Source organism: Thrips palmi, unplaced genomic scaffold, assembly GCF_012932325.1.
Source record: "Thrips palmi isolate BJ-2018 unplaced genomic scaffold, TpBJ-2018v1 HiC_scaffold_7, whole genome shotgun sequence".
Lineage (NCBI taxonomy): Eukaryota > Metazoa > Arthropoda > Insecta > Thysanoptera > Thripidae > Thrips > Thrips palmi.
This window is the reverse complement of record NW_023144634.1, coordinates 133,261-148,205: the sequence shown is the minus strand read 5'-3', so window position 1 is coordinate 148,205 and position 14,945 is coordinate 133,261. Positions and strand designations below refer to the sequence as shown.

The following is a 14,945-nucleotide window of genomic DNA, read 5'->3' as shown; positions in this document are numbered from 1 at the left end:
TGGCGCGGCGGTGCGGCCACAGTGGGCCAGAAGCCGGAGGAGGCGGACAAAACTCTAGACGCTTTTTGGGCCCAGAGTCGCTAAAAGGGACTCGAACCGAACGTGTGACCCCACCAATGATTCCTCGTTCGGAGAGCAATCCATTGCGATACCTCCTAAGCATATGCGCTCATCTGCTTTCATTCCCCCTCAACCCCGCTTAACTGCAGCGCGCGCAGCTCAACTCCGCTCAACTGGTAGCGCGCCCGGTCAACTCCGCTCATCTGCTTTCATTCCCTCTCAACTCCGCTTATCTGCAGCGCGCGCTGGTCAACTCCGCTCAACTGCGTCTAGCGCTCCTCAACACAGCTCAAGTGCAATTTTGGTGAAAAAAATGTTTTAACTGAATCTGTTGATGCATTTTAACATCTTTACGAATGTTTACGGCGAATATCGCTAAAGTGCACCGTTTCAGTGTGGTTTAGTCTTAAAAATCGGACTAACCTCGAACCTGGTCAAACGCTTCCCGATCAGAACAGCTCAAATGCTCCCGCTCCCGGCGGACGGCGCGGCGGCGCTGCAGCGGCGGGCGGTAGCAGCAGCGTTGTTGGTGTGCCCACCGAGGCGGAGGACGGGCTCTGCCTGCTTGGCCCCGAGGGACTTGTATTTATCAAAATGAAACGAAGCATGTCGATTTTGAATATGGCTCTAGAGCCCAAGACGAGAAAAGGTACGGACTTAAATAGTCTTGCTTCTGTTCTTTCGCATGATTTTACAAAAAAACGTAGATATTCATAGCAACTTAACCTCTTAGCCTTCTCACGAAACGATCTCTTTTAGTGGTTAAATAAATGTATACGGCAATTACTTTTACGACCATTGCTCTCAATTTTAGAAATTAAAAATCTGTGCGTTTTTCTCATTACTCATACGTTGCCGTTATTAGAGGTTAGACAAAGTCTGCATCGTCACCCAATGTGTCGTGTGTAAACACTCCTCTATTTTAAACGGCTTCGCAGCCAGAGTGTTGAAGTATGACTTTTGCATCTATTTAAAGTCAACGTGACAATTTATTTTGTTTGCTTCCTTTGCTTAATCCAATATTGTTACTCTTTACACTGTTTTAACCAATGTACACATTTTGTTGTCTGGGTAACCACATAACTAGAGGTTATTAAAAATTTATTAAGATTGAACTATTTATTTCCACTTTAGCACTTGCAATGTTTGATTTTGAATTCTTATCATGTATGTGGAAATGTGGTAATGAGATGGTTTTGTGCCTTTGTAGGTCCTGCTGTCGAAGGAACTGCGTCATCAGTATTAAGACCAAGACCGAAACAAAGACCAGCAGCAGGGACTGCACGTAAAGAGCCTTCAAGGCTTGCAGGATCTTCATCGCCAGCAGAAAGCTCTTGCCCTTCAATCAATGAGAATGACTTCAGGACGTTCCAGAAAGTATTGGGTACGTATCTGTGATATCTGAGGGCTAATGCCCAAGAGGATATTTTCACTCATAATTTTTGCAAGCAACGTTTTGTCTGTAATTTTTATATCTTACAGCTCTAATTTGAAATGATAGGGAAACTTTCTTAAGTGAAGTAAAACAATGATGAAACCTAAGTTGTTCAATACATTTTATTATTGATCAAGTTAAATGAAACAAGATTGGATTAATGTGCGATTCACTATGGTTTCATTAATTATTTATTTCACTTATGAATGGTTAATCATCACCAGCTCAGTGTCGCCTTCCAAAGTGAGTCCTACTACTCGCAATATTTGTGTTTGTTTTATTCACATGGAGAGAGTGCTCTGCCGTGCAACGCAGCTTCTTATATTTTTCTCTTCAAGAAGTTGCTTTCTGGCCTGGCTTAAATATTCTTCTGTTATCCCTGTCTCTGACTGTGTGCTTTGAATCAACAGCTTTGCAATGTTTTTGTGGTTCTCCTACTGCGTATGTTTTGGTTTTAAACAACTATGTCTTGACTGTCCTTGTGCTTGATAAATATCATCAATGGCTTTGCTGCATTCTTGTATATTATTATCAGTCACCATAGGCAGTAAACATATCTTATTATTCTTTCAGTTAAAGGCAGTTCTTCTCGTCCAAAACCACAACAAAGACAACCATCAGCATCCACATTAAAAAGTGGTAAGTTTTTGTTCTTATTAGCTAGGGATTCAATATTCATAATCATTTAAATCCGCTTAGAAAAAGCAAATTTCATTTTTACATTAGAATCAAATATTTTGTTTTTTGTTTTTAATTAACTGTTGGATCACTTCCAGGTCCCAAATTTGTTCGGGCTCAAACTTCCATAGGAGAAGCTGCACCGCTCCCGCCTGTGACTGCTGAGGCTGTAGACTTCCCAGCAAAAGAAATTGCAACATCTCTGTGTGCTGATAAAGGTTTTATTTCTGTCCAATTTCTTTCTTTACAAATTATTCATAAGGTGTGTTTTTTATGTTGATGCATTTTAATTCTTTGTTTCAGAGCCAAATATTACAAAGGTAAATTCTGAAATCATCAATTCTGAGCACAGTTTGAACACTGCAAGGCGAGTGCTGTTCTCAAAGGATACAGATAAAGAATTAGGTAAGGGTTAGTGGTTGCAGTGTAGAACTTTGCTCTTGTTTTCTAGTGATGCATGTCTTTTAACAGCTGATTAATTATAATCTGAAATTTTGGTTGCAGATAGTGATGATAGTGATTACAATCAAATATTTTCTGTTTTGTTTTTAATTAACTGTTGGATCACTTCCAGGTCTCAAACTTGTTCAGGCTCAAACTTCCATAGGAGAAGCTGCACCGCTCCCACCTAGTGCTGAGACAGTAGACTTCCCAGCAAAAGAAATTGAAACATCTCTGTCTGCAGATAAAGGTTTTATTTCTGTCCAATTTCTCTCTTTGCAAATTATTTATAGGGTGTGTTTTTTATGTTGATGCATTTTAATTGTTTGTTTCAGAGCCAAATATTACAAGTGCAAGCATCCCAACAGGAGAAATAGTTGCACAGCCTCTAACTGTATTTGTTAAGGCTGCAAGCGCAACCATCCCAACAACACAAGATGCTGCACCGCTCCTACCTGTGAATGCTGAGGCTGTAGACTTCCCAGCAAAAGAAATTAAAACATCTGTGTCTGCAGACAAAGGTTTTATTTTTGTCCAATTTCTCTCTTTGCAAATTATTTCACTGGTCATTTGACAAAGTGGCGTAAGTCCACAAGGAGTTCGAGTCTTTCTTTGTAAAAATGTTTCAAAGCAGCTTCTAATCAGGAACGCATTCAGAATCATTGCAGAGTTCGTTCTAAATGTACATCTAGTCAATGAGCTTGCTATAGGTAGGGTCCCAATGATAAGTCATCAAATTTACCTCATAACAAATGCCTTTGAAAGAAAATTTAGTTTCACTGTAATTGTCTAAAAGGCATTTGTTATGAGGTAAATTTGATGACTTATCATTGGGACCCTACCTATAGCAAGCACAGTGACTATATGTACATTTAGAACAAACTCTGCACTGCTTCTGAACGCGTTCCTGATTAGTAGCTGCTTTGAAACATTTTTACAAAGAAAGACTGGAACTCCTGGTGGACTTACGCCACTTTGTCAAATGACCAGTGAAGGGTGTGTTTTTTATGTTGATGCATTTTAATTGTTTGTTTCAGAGCCAAAGACTATTACAAGTGCAAGCATCCCAACAGGAGAAATAGTTGCCCAGCCTCTACTTGTATGTTCTAAGGCTGCAAACGCAACCATCCCAACACGACAAGATGCTGCACCGCTCCTACCTAAGAGTGCTGAGGCTGTAGACTTCCCAGCAAAAGAAATTGCAACATCTGGGTCTGCACATAAAGGTTTTATTTCTGTCCAATTTCTCTCTTTGCAAATTATTTATAGGGTGTGTTTTTTATGTTGATGCATTTTAATTGTTTGTTTCAGAGCCAAAGACTATTACAAGTGCAAGCATCCCGACAGGAGAAATAGTTGCCCAGCCTATACTTGTATGTTTTAAGGATGCAAGCGCAACCATCCCAACACGACAAGATGCCGCACCGCTCCTACCTGTGAGTGCTGAGGCTGTAGACTTCCCAGCAAAAGAAATTGAAACATCTGTGTCTGCACATAAAGGTTTTATTTCTGTCCAATTTCTCTCTTTGCAAATTATTTATAGGGTGTGTTTTTTATGTTGATGCATTTTAATTGTTTGTTTCAGAGCCAAAGACTATTACAAGTGCAAGCATCCCGACAGGAGAAATAGTTGCCCAGCCTATACTTGTATGTTTTAAGGATGCAAGCGCAACCATCCCAACACGACAAGATGCCGCACCGCTCCTACCTGTGAGTGCTGAGGCTGTAGACTTCCCAGCAAAAGAAATTGAAACATCTGTGTCTGCACATAAAGGTTTTATTTCTGTCCAATTTCTCTCTTTGCAAATTATTTATAGGGTGTGTTTTTTATGTTGATGCATTTTAATTGTTTGTTTCAGAGCCAAAGACTATTACAAGTGCAAGCATCCCGACAGGAGAAATAGTTGCCCAGCCTATACTTGTATGTTTTAAGGATGCAAGCGCAACCATCCCAACACGACAAGATGCCGCACCGCTCCTACCTGTGAGTGCTGAGGCTGTAGACTTCCCAGCAAAAGAAATTGAAACATCTGTGTCTGCACATAAAGGTTTTATATCTGTCCAATTTCTTTCTTTACAAATTATTTATAGAGTGTGTTTTTTATGTTGATGCATTTTAACTGTTTGTTTCAGAGCCAAATATGATAAAGGAAAATTCTAAAATCGTCAACTTTGAGCAAAGTTTGAACACTGCAAGGCGAGTGCTGTTCTCAAAGGATACAGATAAAGAATTAGGTATGGAGTGGCTGCAGTGTGGACCTTTGCTCTTGTTTTGTAGTGATGCATGTCTTTTAACAGCTGATTAATTATAATCTGAAATTTTGGTTGCAGATAGTGATGTTTCTTCTTCATTTAATCTGCTCAATGAGACTGATGAGTTTATTGCTAAGGAAGGTGAGTACAGTTCTGGCTAGGAGTAGTAATTAAATAAATAAACATTTTCTTCCACATAATGTTTTACTTTATTCTCCCAACAGGTGATGTTGCAGATTTCATACTCCCAGTAATTGTTTTGCCTCCCTCAACATTAGAAGATGGAACAGAACATGAAGGTAAACATTAGTTCATTGCTTGCTAATTGGACGTATACTTCATCTTAATGAAACTACCATCAGTCTTCTTAATTGGCAATTGAAAAATTTATTTGGAAAGTTAAGGTCAGAAATTACAAAAGAGCCCTTACAGCAACCTTATATTTTCTGTTTTCTTTAATAATTATTTTAGTTTTATACCTTTGACAAAAAATTTACTGTCTCTTAGTTACCCAAATAATTTCATTTTGGTTTTATAATATCACATGATTTTAAGTAGTTCAAAAGTTTTAAAAAAAGTATCTCCATTAATATTTATCTTTTTTTATTTTTACAGTTCTCTGGGAAGAACCTCGTGACAGTCCTGAGAAAGCTGATGCATCTGACTTTAACTCACCCACAGTTGATGATAGTGAATCTAACGCAGCTGAGAGTTCTTTTGTCACGCCACCACCTGGGCCCAGGAAAAGGAAGAGTAGGTCTGGAGGTTCCTCTGGTAGTCCTAAAAGAAAACGGTCAACAAATGAACATTTGTGGAAATCCAACGTACGCAAGACATTGAAAAACTCAGGACAAGCATACACATCCTCCAAAGGAAAAGAAATCCCTGAAGTGCAAATGAGGGGTCCCTGTGCCTGCCAAATGGACTGCAGACACCGCTTGAAAGAAGAACAACGGCATCAAGTCTTCAAAAAATTTTGGGCGCTTGGTAAACATGAGAGACAATGGGAATTTATTCGTTTGAATTCAACCAGTAAAGCAACAAAACCAAGGCGTGCTGGACAAATTTTGAAGCGTAGTGTGAGCAGAGTGTACCATTTTACAATTAATGGAGAGCAGGTGCCTATTTGTAAGCAGATGTTTATGAGGACTCTTGCCATAAGTGACAGCTGGATAACTTCTGCTTACACACATCTCAACCCGGAAAAGGGTAATACGGTATCACCTGACAAAAGAGGTGGATACAAAAAACCCAAGGATGGTTTATTGAATAATATAAAAGTGAATAGTGTCAAAGAGCACATCAATCTATTTCCGAGGGTGCCCTCTCATTATTGTAGGAAGAGGACAAAAAGAGAATATCTTGAAAAAGGACTCAGCATTGAAAAAATGGCCCGTTTATACAAAACCTGGGCTGTGGAAAAAGATATTCCTACCAATTGTATTGCATCATCACGCCAATACAGGGACATACTGAATGCTAATTTTAACATAGGATTTTACAAACCCAAAAAAGATCAGTGTGGTTTCTGTTCCATAATGAAGAATAAGGGCAATACTCGCCAGCTAAGAGAAAAGCGAAAAGATGAATGGGCTGCTCATATCAAGAACAAGAAAAAAGCCAGGGCACTTAAAACGAAAGATATTGAAGAGAGTCTAACTGACAAGAAAGTAGTTGCATGCTCTTTTGACTTGCAAAAGCAGCTGTCCTGTCCTAAGTCTGAAGACGGGGAATTTTATTATAAAACCAAGCTGAAAGTTTACAATTTCACGGTTTTTAACATGACTGAAAGACTAGGAGACAATTTCCTCTGGCATGAAGGTATTGGAAAAAAAGGTTCTAGTGAAATATCCAGTGCTCTGCTGATATACATCAAGAGACTTGTTCAAAAAGGATACTCTGACGTAAGATTCTGGTCCGATAATTGTGGCGGTCAGAATAAAAATAGGTTCTTGTTCGCCATGTACTTGTATGCTGCAGTGAAATACGGCATCAAAATCACCCACAGGTACTTAGAAACCGGCCATACACAAATGGAAGCAGATTCAATTCATGCACGAATTGAAAAAGTTACTGATAAGGAGGACATATACGACTTTGATACTTGGGTGGAATGGATTGAATCTGCCAAAGAAGAGTTGCCTATGTATACAGTACATAAGTTGACCAAAGGCAAGATATTCTCATTTGCATCTCTGGTTGACAAGCAGAATTGGGATAAAGATTTAACCCGCAAAGCAGTTACTTGGAAGAAAGTTAGGGAGTTCCATGTAAATGGGCAAGAAGGAAATCTGGTCAGACTGAAGTATGACTTTGATGCTGAATCATATGTGACACTTAGTCCCAACAAGCAAGGCCACCCTGTTAATTTGAAATCGTTTGAGCCTCCCCGGGCTTATGAATCCAGAATCCCTCTATCTGCTACTACTATAGCACATCTCACCTGGCTGTGTGACAAGAACTATGTTCCCATCCAGAAGCAAGGTTTCTTGAGAGATGTTCTTGCTGATGTTGAACCCGTTGAAGAAGAAGTGGTCTCAGATATTGACTACGACACTGCAGAGGATGAGCCTGATGATCCATGTCAAGAAAACGAACCTGATCCACAACAGGGTGAACAAGAAAGCAGTGAAGAAGAAGACGGCAACTTGGATGGTTAAAGAAGAGCTCTGGATGTATCGTCTTAAACGACTGATCTTGATTAGGAAATTAGTTGTTTATTTTTGTTAACATATTTTAATCTTTTGATTGAATTTCTTTGTTCTTTTATTTCTTAGATTTTTTAAATTCTAGTGTGACATTAAGTGTTTTGTCTTATCAGTGGGTATTTTTATGTGTTTTGATAATTCAATCATTGGATAACTTTGAAGTTATCTTAATGTGTGATCTGTTTATTATCAGTATTTTGATTCTAGTCTGACAACAAATCTGGTCTTTAATATGTTTAAAGATATTGTTTCAGAATATGTAAGTTGATCTCATACTTAGGTTCCATTAAAACTACATTTGTAGAATGTATGTCTTTTGTTATTATTTATCAAACCATCAACAAAATCATAATTGATGACACAACAATAAAACCACAAATGAACACACTTTGCTAATTTCTGACAATCGTAGTCTAATGCGAGAAAACAAAATCATTTGGACCTTGAGATAAGACGCACCATCCTAACAGTACCACAAACAAGTTAAAGGCAACGAAAGCTGTACTTCATATTTTTACCTCCTAGTTGATAAATAATGGTATTTTTTTGGGAAGTGAAGGAAAATAATGAAACTGTTGAGTAGCCATACAACACGAAGGTTTCTTAACCTCCATCTAATTATGCAGATCATTGTTGAACACCTGCAACAGTGAAAAAAGACACAAAACTAAATAATTTACCAAATAAATAGATACTTAGCTCGAACAATCTTGTTATTAAGATGGGTATAAAGGTTTAAACCTTACATTACAGCGAGGATGAACGTCGCCAGTGTCACTGCTTCAATACTTGGTTTTATCTTATTGAATCAGACACAAAATCATAACATAATGCACATGGATCGAAAGTTAAGATAACAAAGAATCCGAAACGACATACACCGCGGTGAACTTCGATGAACACGAATTGTGGCTTGCATTCAAACTTCATTCACGTCTCCTGAAAAACAGCGGTATCGCACTTGAGCGCTGTTGAGGAGCGCTAGACGCAGTTGAGCGGAGTTGACCAGCGCGCGCTGCAGATAAGCGGAGTTGAGAGGGAATGAAAGCAGATGAGCGGAGTTGACCGGGCGCGCTGCCAGTTGAGCGGAGTTGAGCTGCGCGCGCTGCAGTTAAGCGGGGTTGAGGGGGAATGAAAGCAGATGAGCGCATATGCTTAAGGACGGCATCAGGATGCAGAGGTTTCGAAAAACGATCATTCTGAGAAAAGTAACCGATGTATTCGATTGATATTTTATTCTTGGCTCAAAATCATGTCAAAGAAAAGGAAAATCAGTATGGGAGAGCAAGGAGGCGATGGCAAGATGAAGTGCCAGTGCACTTGGTTTTTCAACGACCTTGCTTCACTCCTGCCACGATTCCGCCTCTCTGGGTTGAGCTTCGCGCACCGGATTTGAAAATTTCTCAACAGGACACATGTGGCTATGGTCTGAACCACGGGCATGCCAAAAGAATGATTTCGAATTTGTTTTTTTAGAGGGCAAAAATAGAAACAAATTTTTTAACCAATTTTTTCGCACTTTCATGGCTGCAGCTCACGCCCTTTTTATGGGATGGCCATTTCCGAGGTTCAGACCATAGACGCAAGTGTAACGAACATTTTGCCGCAAACCGCATGAAATTATCTTAATTTTTGCGCCCATGAGAGTGGCGCAAAGGTACAAAAAGGTGTTTGGAGAAAAAGCCCTTTAAGTGGAAACATAGATTTGACGTGTTTTTTCGGATTATAAATGCGTCTTTTGACGTAATTTAGTTCAGTTTGCGCCAAAAGGTTCCTCTTCTCAACTGCGTTTGGGTGGTTCAAAGGTTTTGTAATTGAAGTTCAAGTGAAAACGCTGAACGTTAACAATTGGTCAAAAATATGCAAAAATAATTACCTTTTTAGCAACTTTAAAAATATGCACAAGCCAAAGTAATCGGAATTTCCGGGTGGGGTTTGCGGCCTTCGACTCTGGATGAATGTCAGAAAAATAAGATAAAATAAAAGAGAAGGCAAAAATTTGCCGATTTTCACTGGTGTGCCCCCTTAATGAATTTCTTTTTGATGGTGTTGCACGTCTTATGTTCGAGATGAGAGATGAAATAATAAGTTTCATTCGACTGTTTTCTAAAATAAATGTGTCCTTCTGAGGGTTTTGGTCATGGAAAAAGCAGGTTTTTGGCACGGACTCACGGAATCTAGTGTAAATTCGATTATGCACGAGAATCGATATCTCGAGATATCGCGATGCATCGATGTTCCCTGCCTGAGAGGAGAACCAACCGGAAGCGTTCGTTAAAAGGCAAAATTACAAATCGTCGGAGGACAATTCATGTAACGATCAGCGACTGACACATCAATCTAGCTTTGTAAAGAACGAGTCCCTCCCATGTGATATCAATTCTTTGATGTCTTTCCTTCTTGTTTTTCTTTATTCGTGGGTCGGGCCATGATACCAACTTGTTTTTATAATCAAGTGCGAAGTATCAAACCTTAAATATGGGGCATAAACGATAAGTTGTGCATTAAGATGCACATCCTTTGCACCGGAGTAGTTTTGAGACGCATAAACAAGATGCTATACCGAATTTGCCATCAGAGCTAAGTTTTCTTACAGAATAAAAAATAAAATAACTTTCCCTGGCAAAAATGGCATAAATACCACGCTGCATCGGAAAAGTATGCTACAAATCCAAAATCTGGTGTAGTGTCTTGCACGTCTTTGTTAACTTGTAAAATTTTCTAGCTGATACGTGCAAACAGTGTTCGTGAGGAGTATTTGGGCAATCGCCCCGAAATAACTCGTTTTTTGTTAGTTATCAGTATAAGCCCAAGGAGAACGAAATCGTCACTAGAAGGTCACTGTGACCTGAATGTGACCAAAATCTCGTCACCTCTCGTCACGCCATTTCAGCGTGACCTCCTGATGACGACATTTGTGAGAAAACAAATTTTGCATCAGATTGAAGTTAAGCTTCCATAAAACCAGTTCGCATAGTTTGCCGTGAACGCGATTCAATTTTGGACCACATTTTAACGAGTACAGGCCGATCATCACGGTGACGTCACTATGCCATCAGTATTGTTTCACTTAGTGCAAGTCCGTTAAAATCTCAAATATTTTTAAAAATCATTTTTAGTGCTGAGCAATGAAATATTTGCAGACTGAAGAGCCCAGCCCAAATTAACCCTTTCAAAGCTACACGTGAACTGGCGGTACTTGAATCAGGAACGCTGTAAGTAAATATTTCAATTGACCTGTCCATGCTTCGAATTAGTCACTTAAAAAAAATAATGTTTGTCGAATAACAATAATTTAACATTTTAAAGGTTGTGCTATTGTGTATTGAAAGAATTTCATTGCGGTGATGTCTGCGTGATGTCGCGAGTGTATATGGATTTTCCCGATAGATGGCGTTCGTGTCTGCCGCACTGACAATTTGAAATTATAAACGCCTTTGCAGCGAAGCGTGATCTTGAAGCCTAAAGTAGATAAGCAATTCTTTATAGCGGACAGCAGATTCAAGTACCGTCTGAGGATTGGCCACTGCAGTGTAGTGGTTTATAAATTAAATGCACGGGACTTTACCTCTCGCTTATGGCTCAGACTCCCAACATCGTTGGGGTGAGGCTCAGGCATGGCCCTCTCCGCAACATAGAGCACTATGTTCAAGAGCCTTACTTCCACTGGCTCTTTATTTTTGGGCTAGGTAATACCACCTGTTAGGTGGTGTGCCAAGCAAAACATTATGCTATAAGGTCGCTTTTACGTCGTGACTTCATGATGAGTAATGGTCACCATGACCTCATGGTGACCTCAAATTTTGGTCATTCATATTGAACATGTGAGGTCACGGATGACTTTCCGGCCGTGACTTCAATGCGACGTCACCATGACCTTTCCGTGACGATTTCGTTCTCCTTGGGAGCGCAACTTAAACCTGAGCGCAAGCAGTGAGTATATCTTCAAATATCGTGAAATTGGGGTCCGGGCAGGTTACGGGAAACAGTACAAAATTATTCTCTTTAATTGCAGCAACGAACATTTGACAAGACAAGAAGGTTTTTAGAAACTACAATACATAGCGATAGAAAAAAGCGGCCCAGCAAAATGTCCAATTTTCTGACAAATTTAGGTCTTTTGGATAAGAGAAGAACGGCAACGAGTGATATTAGATTCTGATCAAATGAAAACCGCCTCTAAAATATGTAGGGGGGGTAATTGTGACAATTGGGACATTACTAAAAGATCCTAATCCAATACTAAAATCGCGCCTATTAAGACGAGAAACTGCGAAAATTTCACGTTTCTTTTTGTTTTTGATAGAACCACGCGGATGGGTAATTCGGTAACTCAACATAATATTTTCCGGGACATGTTTATGAGGCGGTTTCGATTCGATCACAATAAACAAATCACTGCTTAACGGTTTTTTTTTTGTTTTTTGTTGTTACGAGGTCTTGACTCAGACATTAAAGAGGGGTGGGGAAAAATTCAGATCCACCTTCGCTTAACGAATAAGTAACAATTTTTTTCCTGTTCTGAGCACACATTATTTTTTTAACAGAAAAGGGTACTTCGGAGGAAACCTAGACCGGAAGTCAGTGACGGAACGGGAGGAACAAAAGAGCGTCGCGCGGCCCCTTATAAAAATTATTTGCTCCGAGATCTGTCCGAGCGGGGTGTTCCAGCCCGAAAGAGGTCCGTCGGGCTAGTCCGACGAAGCTCCAGAATGTTCCCAAATCGGCAACTTTACGGATGTGTCCGAGAACCGAAGTGCGGGCCGGTTTCGGACCGTCCGAGTCTCGGTTCCGAAAAAAATCCGACGGTGGAAAGCGAGAGGCAAGTCGTATTCGAACCCTCGCTTCCCACCTTCCTCTCTTTCTTTGCACACCAGTGCTGACGTCGGAGCCAACTGAGCTAACCCGACAGATGAGGCCCGGGGGCTCCGGTGAGCCTCTTCACTGACTCTGCGCTGCGCTCTCCGCTCCGCTCCTTCCTCTGGGCGCTGGGAGGCGTGATTTTCAAGATAGAAGAGTGGGGATTTCTCAAGGGGACAAATTGTCTTCAATCCTTCATGACCTACACCAACAGCTCGGGTTGAAAACACCGCTCTTCTGTTTGCTTCTGCTATTACATTCGTATCAGTCCCAACATTTTCACAGTTTCTAAAAGATTTCAAAACACCACACTTTTCACAATTAAGTTCAAATTTGGAGCTAAGGCCACACAGAGTAACCTCTGTTAGTTTCACAGGTTTTCTACAGCTCTTGCACCGAACACATTCAAGGAGCTCTGTCACAAAGAGATCCAGATCAATGACTCTAAAGCCTGACCAATTTCACCGTGCCTCACAGACTTCTGCCGGTTCAAGAGAAACTTTACGCCTCGAAGCACTGGACGGTCTTTCAGGGGTACCAGACCGATCTCTTGCGTGTTGTTTTGCCAATTTTTGTGCTAACTTCGCCAAGGGCATCTGTCAACAAAAAAGCACACCGTTCTAAGTTACAGGGATACATAACCTGTTTAACAAAGCAAAGCAACAGGCGTCGGCTCGGCTGTACCTTTTCTTGCTTCTCTCGCAGCTTGCTTGGTGTAAGTCTGCGTCTCGGACGAGAGCCAGAGCGCGAGCGCGGTCTCCCAGGATCCATCTCGTCTAAACACGATAGTTGTTACCACAGCAATAATACTTTCTTTTCGATGTTATTGCGCACCAAAATCAAAACAGTCAGTACAGCAGGGCACGGAGTGTCACCGTGGACGTGGAAGTTGTGCATCGCAGGGCAAAACTTATCAAACTTACCGTTCTTATGTTAAATTTACGGTTTGGTACTTCGCGATTGATTGAAAGTACAGGTTGGTAACCTGGCCCCACCCACGATTTTGAAATAAAGAACAAACTCGCTGTGGAGGAAAAAGTTAAGCATTTTAGGGCCAAACTTATCGAAACTCATCGTTCTTAACCTAAATTACGGGTTTGGTACTTCGCGTGTGATTATAACTACACTGTTAAAAATTGTTGTTTTAAAACAACAACACAATTACCAACCTCGACAACGCTGTTGTTTGTGAACAAGTTTGCTTGTTTTAAAACGACGAATTCGTTGCTAATTATTTTTATGACTTATGCTGTTTCTAAACAATATTTTGCTGCGTACAAACAACCCGGACAATCTAAGAAGTGGTTACTGCGGGGTAACCGGGTCTCTACTAGGTCTGTGACCTAATCGGCAATAAAAATTGATGCAAATAAGGCTGTCTACCGGTTTACAAACATCTTGTGGACGAACGACGCAACTCGTTAGTAAACAACGAAAGTCATTTGAAAACAACTTTGATCGCTAAGAAAATTAGCAACATATTTTCTGCTAAATTACAACATAATTTTTTACAGTGTACAAGTTGGTAACCTGGCCCCACCCACGATTTTGACATAAAGAAAAAAGACACTGTATACGTTTAAGTTGTGCATTAGAGGGCAAAACTTATTGAAACTGATCGTTCTTAACCTAAATAACAGGTTTGGTACTTTGCGTGTGATTATAACAAGTTGGTTACCTGGCCCAACCCACGATTTTGAAATTGAAAAAGAAATCACTGTGGACGAAAAAGTAGTTCATTTTTAGGCAAAACCTATCGAAACTTATCGCTCTTAACAAAACTTAAAGGTTTGGTACTTCGCGTGTGATAACAACTGCAAGTTGGTAACCTGGCCTAACCCACGACCTTGAAATTTAAAAAGAAGTCACCGTGGACGTAGAAGTTATGCATCGCAGGGCAAAACTTATCAAAACTTACCGGTCTTATGTTAAATTTACGGTTTGGTACTTCGCGATTGATTGAAAGTACATGTTGGTAACCTGGCCCCACCCACGATTTTGAAATAAAGAAAAAAATCGCTGTGGAGGAAAAAGTTAAGCATTTTAGGGCCAAACTTAACGAAACTCATCGTTCTTAACCTAAATTACGGGTTTGGTACTTCGCGTGTGATTATAACTACAAGTTGGTAACCTGGCCCCACCCACAATTTTGACATAAAGAAAAAAGACACTGTATACGTTTAAGTTGTGCATTTGAGGGCAAAACTTATCGGAACTGATCGTTCTTAACCTAAATAACAGGTTTGGTACTTTGCGTGTGATTATAACAACAAGTTGGTAACCTGGCCCCACCCACGATTTTGACATAAAGAAAAAAGACACTGTATACGTTTAAGTTGTGCATTTGAGGGCAAAACTTATCGAAACTGATCGTTCTTAACCTAAATAACAGGTTTGGTACTTTGCGTGTGATTATAACAACAAGTTGGTAACCTGGCCCAACCCACGATTTCGAAAATTCACAAATTTCACTGTGGACGTCAAAGTAGTTCATTTTAAGGCAAAACCTA

The 14,945-nt window shown here is 40.2% G+C and overlaps 1 protein-coding gene across 2 annotated transcripts; it reads left to right on the top strand.

The window, feature by feature from the left end:
- Positions 1 to 587: 587 nt before the first annotated feature.
- On the top strand, positions 588 to 7,778 carry LOC117652289. Of its 2 annotated transcripts, XM_034397085.1 has the most exons (16): positions 588 to 709; positions 1,271 to 1,444; positions 1,543 to 1,738; positions 2,069 to 2,134; positions 2,272 to 2,391; positions 2,477 to 2,578; positions 2,748 to 2,864; positions 2,950 to 3,135; positions 3,652 to 3,840; positions 3,926 to 4,114; positions 4,200 to 4,388; positions 4,474 to 4,662; positions 4,748 to 4,849; positions 4,946 to 5,008; positions 5,092 to 5,166; positions 5,483 to 7,778. In XM_034397085.1, exons 3-16 carry the CDS (start codon positions 1,702 to 1,704, stop codon positions 7,525 to 7,527), a joined length of 3,669 nt encoding a protein of 1,222 aa, XP_034252976.1. In that variant the 5' UTR covers positions 588 to 709; positions 1,271 to 1,444; positions 1,543 to 1,701; the 3' UTR covers positions 7,528 to 7,778. The 2 variants fall into 2 exon arrangements, with proteins under 2 accessions (XP_034252976.1, XP_034252977.1); XM_034397086.1 differs by having other exon boundaries at positions 1,271 to 1,738.
- The last annotated feature ends 7,167 nt before the right edge of the window (positions 7,779 to 14,945 follow it).